This window comes from Mercenaria mercenaria, chromosome 8 (assembly GCF_021730395.1).
Source record: "Mercenaria mercenaria strain notata chromosome 8, MADL_Memer_1, whole genome shotgun sequence".
Taxonomy (NCBI): Eukaryota; Metazoa; Mollusca; class Bivalvia; order Venerida; family Veneridae; genus Mercenaria; species Mercenaria mercenaria.
In genome coordinates, this window is record NC_069368.1 from 33,810,334 (window position 1) to 33,818,821 (window position 8,488).

Below are 8,488 nucleotides of genomic sequence, written 5' to 3' on the forward strand. Positions count from 1 at the left end.
TTAATCGCCTGTAAAGGAAAAGGCATAATAAACCGAAAATGTATCAGCTGGTTTCTACAACTGGTTTGACATACGAGCTTGAAAAACGATATGCCTTTCTTAATGAACAGCGATATGGGTAGCGCTTTCAATTAATAGGCCCATTATGTGTCAATATATATACTGTTTGAATATATGTACGCAAGTGTACGTTATTTACTACAGTTTTAATCAAATTTTTCATTTAATTCAAGATTAATTTTGTTTTAAGTAAGCTAAGGTGAGATGCAGTGTATCATATTTAAAAACAATAAGCTAACCTCGCGAGGTCAAAATGTCCCAAAAGCCATAAAAATATGTAGCACATTATAAAAAGCTTAATAAAAATAATTGAAACAAATATTTATAAACCGAATACAATCGTTTTTTAAGATCAGTCTAGAAACTGATTTTCTGATCACGTGATGTAAGATTTACTTATGGGTATGCGCACATTTTGCATGGTCACAAAATTGCACGTAAGTGTACGCAGAAGTATACCAGAATAAAATACAAGTCTTATGTAAAATTGGTATAGTTAATAGAAATATGTTAGCCAGAAGTAGTTATTTTGCTAAACTCACAACCGTTGTACGTTTATGATTGAAGTCTCCTACTGTGACATCTGACTTTTATATCTGTAGTTGTAATGCTTATGTAAAGTAATATAATATAAACATCTGTATGAATTTGATCTTATTATTTTTTTTTATAGATTATTGCTTCTTTTTATGAATGCCTACCTACATTGATATCGGGTCGTGCCTGACACTGGTATTTATTACAAATATAATATATGTATTGCTAATAAACAATATTTTATAACCTTTTGATATTGTAGTCGTTTGTCAAATATGGAACAATTCATTGTGTTTTAACTGCTGAATAATGATTTATCACTCACTACTGATTCGTTTCTATTATCCTGGTAATTCTAGACGAGTAACTGTGTTATTGTGCTTTGTTAAAACAGACTGAACTGTCTATGAAAAAGTGTTGTTTTTTTCACTGAAACCTAATACAATTATTGTGATGTTGTCGTCATTCTTTAATCAGAATTTCTTTTAATATCGTTTACTTTGATGAAATTATGTAAGATAAAATTTGAGTGGCTTAATGAAATCCGAGAGACGATGTATCCGCAGAATATTGCATTAGTTAATCAGAATATCCTATAATACTGTTTGCATTGACACGAATCGTGTAAGACAAAACTTTGTGCATACTGCAATCTACGGAATCCTGTTCATCCTAGTTGTAATGTCGCCCGTCTCGCTTACAGGGCGACACATGACAATGCAAAGTGGCATAACCACAATGCAAAGTGACATCGCGACAATGGCAAACGAAACTCGACAATGCCAAACGACGGACGACAATGTGAGTGGATAATGTCGCGATGTCATATTGTATTGTCACATGTCAATAGCACGATATATCGCAATGTCACTTCGCGTTGCCGTGCGTTGTATCGCACTGTCACGATGTCACTTCGCATTGTCGTGATATCACTTCGCATTGTTGTGTGTCGTGCTATGTCTTTTTCATGACCACGACACACGACAATACGACACGACTCACTTCAATGCTATACGACGCAGGACAACGTGAAGCGCTCTCGATAACGCGAAGTGACACTATTTTAATGCCATCTCGCATTGCCGCGTGTCTTGTCTACGTCTAGAGAACGACGCACGACAATGCGAAACGACACTCGACAACGCGAATCCCTAAAAGCATGGCTTCGTCTGCAGGTAATGTTTTACGGAGTGTTTCTCGTCACCGGTAGACGGTGAAGTTCTTAAACTTTCCCTTTCACCTGTAGACGGATGACCATGCGATTCGGTATTACGCCAATATTACTTCGCATTATCGAGCGTCGCTTCGCGTTGTCGAGTGTCATATTGCTTTGTGGTATACTGTGATATAGACGTAGACACGACACACGACAATGCGAAACGACATTAAGAGAATAATAGTTGTTAAATCTTCCCTTTCACTGGTAGACGGATGACCATGCGATTCGACATTACGCCTATGTCACTTCGCTTTATCGAGCGTCGCTTCGCGTTGTCGAGTGTCGCTTCGCGTTGTCGAGAGTCGTATCGCAATATTGTGTGTCGCAGTTGTGGAAAATAGGATCGTATAACAATAGACGCGTTGTGTACTTTACCATTCTATTCTCTGAAAACGTCAAACCAAAAACATATACATAGTAAGTGACGTCAACGCCGTCTTACATACAATGGCGGTAAATAACGTCATACATATAAAAGCGTTAATCCCAACATACTGGGGGCCGCGAAATGATTAATTACTCAAGTGTTCAGTATTAACATATGAAATTTGAAGTTAACTAAGAGTCAGTTTAGGAATACACTTGAATGCACTGAATAACTTATTAGCCGATGCAGAACTATTTAAAATTGGCAATAAATCGTTAACTATGCATATAAAAACAAATATGCAATTTTCACAGCTGAATTACAATCTTCAGTTTCTGACAGCAAAGTTTGTCGGTCAGTCTTTTTCACGGAACATTATCACATAGCGCGATCTTCATGAAACATTTATTAACAGTCACTTTGTTTCTAAAGGATAAAGTTTAACAATCGGTCTCACTAAAGTTCCATTGTTTGATTTAACTTTCGCGGCACGTACAAGTCCATCTTTCCCGTAAACGAGTTCCTGAATAACACCTAATCTCCACCGCGCACGTGGTGTATCTTCATGGATTTGAACAACGTCACCAGGTGAGATCTTCTGTTGGTTGTTTCCCGTCACTCGGTGGTATTCACGTAAGGCCGTCAGGTATTCATGTCGCCAACGTTCCCGGAAATGATCAATTAGTTGTTTCTGTACCCTGGCTCTTTTGGTAAGACTGGAACGGCTGCCAGCCGTTGAATCTGATAACGTTTCAACTGGAACATTTTGTGATGGGAGGTACGTCACTTGCCGACCATATAACAGGTGCGATGGAGTCAAAGGTACTGGGTCCGAGACATCGGATGATACATAGGTAATTGGCCGATCATTGAGTATCGCTTCTACCTCGGTGGTTGTCGTCTGGAGTTCCTCTAACGTAATAAATCTGCGACCTAGAACTTTCTTTAGAGTATTTTTGGTAATTCCTATTAAGCGCTCCCACCATCCGCCGTACCAGGGAGCTCTCGTCGGGATGAAATACCACTGTGTACCTTCCTGACTTAGAGTTTCTCGTACGCTCTGGGATTCAAACAGCTGACGTATATATCTTGATGTAGACTGGAACGTTGCTGCGTTATCAGAAACCATTATACGTGGTAATGACTTTCTACTGCAAAATCTTCTAAACGCCTGTAGAAATGATTTTTCTGTTAAATTCTGAACAACTTCTAGGTGTAAAGCTCGTGTAGAGGCGCAAGTGAAAAGACATATATGAGCTTTCTCCTGGTTTCCATGACGATCTTTAACGTGTAATGCACCTGTAAAATCTACTCCAGTTACTGTAAATGGAGGACTGTCTTCAAGACGATATTTCGGTAGGGGTGGGGGATCTGGGGCTTTGTACGATTTTCCATTCACTTTGTTGCAGGTAATGCATCTGCGTAGTTCTGTCTTGACACATCTGCGAATCGAAGGTATCCAATACTTCTGGCGCAAGTATGTTATAGTAGTATTTACCCCAGAATGCAGTTGGTGTTGGTGGACGTCTAGGATAATTAACCGTGTTAATGGGTGTTTGGTAGGTAGCAGGTATGGGTATTTAGTGGCTTCGTTTAACGGTGCGTTCTGTATTCTTCCACCACATCGTATATATCCTTCTTTGTCAATAAATAACTTCAATTGTCTCACAATGGGTAGTCTTTTTAGAGACTTCTCACTGGACTTTATGTTGGCTATTTCGCTTGGAAATGTAGATTGCTGAACGTTCTGTAGCCATCTGGATGCTGCAGTTTGTAGCTCTATGACGGATAATGGATCGTGTCGTCTGCTGTCCTTACTAACACGGCAGTTGTGGATAAATCTCAGTATGTACGTCGTGACTCGAACCAACTTCCTGTAGCTGCTATATCTGGCGATATCTATGATCTCGTGTAAACCTTCTTCTGAAATGGTTGATAAATCTGTCGTCTGCTGAGCTGTTTCATCGTTAATGGTTGCCATGGTGATAGTTTCGGAAAGCTTCCATTGAGGCCATTGACTTGTGTTGGGTAACCAGTTTGGACCGCTAAACCATAATCTGTTTTCTTTGAATTGTGTTGCCGTTACGCCTCGTGTTAACAGATCTGCCGGGTTCTCTCGTGTAGGACAATAATTCCATTTCCGGTTGTGTGCTAGCTCTCTAATCTCATTTACTCGGTTCTGAACAAATCTTGATGTAGGTCTTGAAGTGTTTAGCCAGTGCAATACAATTTGACTGTCCGACCAAAATGTGACGTTTTGTACATCTATGGCTTCTAGTAGGTGTTTGGCTAAACGGGCTCCTATTACAGCAGCCATCAGCTCTAACTTCGGTAAGGTAAGTTTCTTTAAGGGCGCGACACGTGACTTCGCCATGATAAGTCTGGATTCATTTCCTCTGCACAGGTAAGCTGCTGTACCATAGGCTTGAATACTCGAGTCAACAAATACATGTAGAGTGTTGTCGTCTGCTTCAGATGATTTGAAGATAAGGCGTGAAAATTTAACTTCCGTTACATTGTTTATATCGCGTGCAAGTTGAAACCATTTCTTCTGAATTGGCTGTGGTAGAATTGTATCCCATGGATATTTCTCTTTCCACAGATCTTGAAGAAGAATCTTTGCACGTACTAAGACTGGATTTAGTAAACCAAGTGGATCGTATATTCTCGATGTGTATTGTAGAATAGCACGTTTTGTCATATCCGGTATTACAGGAAGTTCCTTATTCGGGTAAGATATCTCGTCTGTGACGGTGAGCCAAAGCATGCCTAGAACCTTTGTAATCTCGCCGGTGTCAAGAACACCTTCTGCTGAAGCAGCTGATCTTAGCTGTTGACTATTTGATGCCCAGGACATCAGGTTAAATCCTCCGTTAAGCATCAAATCTCTTGTTTCTCGGAAAAACTTCAAAACTTCTTCTTCTGTTGAAAAACTTGATATTATATTGTCCACATACAAGTCCCGTTTAAGAAATCTGCTGACCCAACTAGAAGCGTTGTTTTCTAGATGCTTGAGTAATGTGGCATTTAAGATGAATGGTGAACACGTGGCACCGAAGAGTACGGATTTGAACCTGTATGTCGTGAATGGACTGTCTGGGTTACCTGGGTCACTCAGCCACAGGAATCTGGTCATATCTCTATCTTCTTTATCCAGTCTTACATTGAGAAAAGCCTTTTCTATATCCGTGGACACTGCATACTTGTCAAGTCGGAATCGAATCATGATATGTGAAAGGTCATTCAGTGTGGGTGGGGTAGAGTCTAAACAGTCGTTTAAACTGGGTTTCTGTGATGTTTCTTGGCAACTACAGTCATATACTATACGTATAGGCGTTGTGGCTGAATCCTTCTTCACTGCATGGTGTGGAATATAGTGCATTCGATCGGGTTGTTGTTCATTCTCGTCCACTTTCTCAATAAAATCTCGCCTCTCTTGATCTTGTATGATCTCTGAATATTTCTGAAAGATGTTCGGTTCTCGGCGGAGCCGTCTTACAAGGGATTCTGTCCTTTTCTTTGTCATTTCTAAGTTTGTAGGGAGTGGGGCGTGGTCTTCTTTCCAGGGCAGTTTTGCTTCATATTTTCCATCAATGAACTTAATACTGTTTTGTTGATATGTTTCTAGTTTACATACATCTCTGTCGTCTTCGGGGCTGATTCCAATAGATTCTAGTTTCCAAAATTTTTCTATGTCTGTAGTCATCACGTTCAGTGCGAAGCAGGACTGAGTCATAACATTACTAACTGGAACTGGACCCGAGAGTAAATATCCAACCCTCGAACTCACGGCTGTAGGACCATTTCCTCGAATTATCTTATTTCCCACTATTTTCCAAAAATGGTCAGCTCCTATTAGTAATGAAATCTCGAACTTGTCATCGTCTATAACGGGATGCGCTAACTTCAGGTGTCTGAGATACGGTAACGACGTTACGGACTGCGGAATGTTACGTAGCGGAACGGCAATTACCGGAACGATCAAAACATTTAGAGGTATCTTGTCGCCGTCGTCGGTAAGTAAATATATTGTTGCCGTCTTCAGATGTCGTACTTTCTGAGATGAATCTCCAAACGCTGCCAGATTGACGACAGTGTTGTCACAAGGTTTGATGTTTAGCTGATCTGCGAGTTTCTCCGATATAAATGAACACTGAGCCCCTTCATCAAATAAAATATTTGCTTGAGCGTACTGATTTTCTGCGTAAACTTCGGCGACTGCGGTTTTTAACAAAACTTCCGGTCTTGGGCTAAATGTGGAGTTGAATAAAGCGACTGTTTGCTGACTTCCGGTACTACTTGCTGCGAAACTTGGCATTGGCTGACATCCGTTTCCGGTGTCTATTCTTGCTTCTGGTCCATTTTTACAAATACTAGTGTGGTGTTTGCCTTTACATTTCAAACATCTAAAGTTCGAACGGCATTCAGAAACCTGGTGGAATTTCAAACAGTTAAAACATACACGTTTTTTCTTAATAATGTCTCTGCGACTGTTTACATCTGTGACTTTTACACAGTCGTTGGCATGGTGATTTTCACTACAATAAATGCACTGCTTTTGGTTGCGCGGAAAAATTGTTGATTTCTGTCTTCTTCCATTTTTCGACCTTTGTCGCGCGCTCGTGAAAAATGAGGCTGTTGCTGGATAGTCGTCTGCGATCTCAGAAGGTTTTCCGGCTTCCATGATATTCAGTTCGCGATATAACGCCTTTCGTAATTCGTCTAGCTGCCAATTGTCACTTCCATGTTCTCTCGCTAAATTCTTTCTAATTTCTGATGGTAACTTGTCAATTATCACTGGCACTAACAAAGTCCCATAGTTACTTTGACACTCGCCTAACGACTCCAAACCGCGAATGTAAGATTCTAATTTGTCTATATAATTTCTCAAGCCGTGCAATGTATAACTTGGAGCTGGGATATTCAATAACGTCTGCATGTATGTATGAACAATCTTGTGTTTTTGTCCGTACCTTTCTTTCAGTAGATTGATTGCTTGGATGTAATTCGCGTTTGTCAGAGCAAATCCATGTATAGTTTGAGCTGCACTGCCCTCTAGCTGATTCTTGAGGTAATTAAATTTTTGCACTTCACTGAGGTTAGGATTTAGATGAACTGTAGATTCATAAGCGTCCCAAAAACTCTGCCACTCAATAACATTACCACTAAATACCGGAAGTGTTAGTTTTGGAAGTCTCTGGTATTGTAAAGAATTTGCAAAAGAAGTACCTGATTGTCTTTGTCCACTCTGCGCTTCCGTAGATTCCGTAGAAACAGCTGTCATGCGTGATCGACTGTCCTCTCCTAGCGCGTTCGCTGCATTATTCGTGTTTTCGTCCTGTTGCGTCTCTTCACCGTCTATTCTGCATTTCAAATTATTGCTGAATTCCTTTAAATTCTGTAATTTTACTTCAGTGTCCAAACAAAATTCCTGAGCGCTCACGATTTCCTCTTCGATTTCCGTCACTTCAGCAGTCATGAAAAAGACAGAGCATGACAATGCGAAGTGACATCACGTCATTACGATACGACACACGACAACCCGAAGAGACATAGCGGTATATCCGAGAGACAACGTTTCCGCAAAGCTTTGCATTTGTTAATGAAAATCACTAATAATATTTTAGGAATTTATGTTCTCTTGAGAAATAAATCTATGTTATTTTTCAGTAGGTACACAAGAGCTATAATTTCTGCTTCTATTACTCTAATCCAGTCCACACAATATAACATGCCTCGATATCAATTTCACGCACGAGCAGGTCACGGGTGTGGTCAATTTTATCAATTTATATTTCAAACCGGTTTATTCCTTCACAAATAATTACGCAGACAAGTCGATAGTTCGTGTACAAAAATACCTTCATCACATGTTTGAAGAACTGGCGTTTTCCAGTAAAGTTGCCACAAAGAGGAGGATGCAAGAAAAATGCAGATAAGTTTTTGAACAAATTGTATTTTTTATTTATAACGTATTTCATTAAATTAAAGATGAATGAAAAGTTACAATAATTGGCCACTAAAGCTCTTGAATACAATGTAATTCTAAATATTTCCATGTGTTATTTATTAATGTCCAACAAACATGGGTTATTTACGATATATATATAAACAAGAAATATCTTTAAAAATGATGGTCGGCGAATTGTAATAAGGAAAGAAGTTTATGAATTTTTCATCTAACATTCATCTTTCATCTAACATTTTTCAAATTGCAAAACTAAACACCGCACTTTAACAATTTAAATGGTTCTCATTTAATTTTTCGCAAAGGTTTCGTAGGGTTGCAATTTTGTTTCGTTTAT

The 8,488-nt window shown here is 39.4% G+C and overlaps 1 protein-coding gene across 1 annotated transcript; it reads right to left on the reverse strand.

The window, feature by feature from the left end:
• Positions 1–2,598: 2,598 nt before the first annotated feature.
• LOC128558871 (uncharacterized) lies at positions 2,599–7,662 on the reverse strand. The gene has a single exon (XM_053549104.1). The coding sequence runs from the start codon at positions 7,660–7,662 to the stop codon at positions 2,599–2,601; it is 5,064 nt and encodes a 1,687-aa protein (XP_053405079.1).
• Positions 7,663–8,488: the final 826 nt, after the last annotated feature.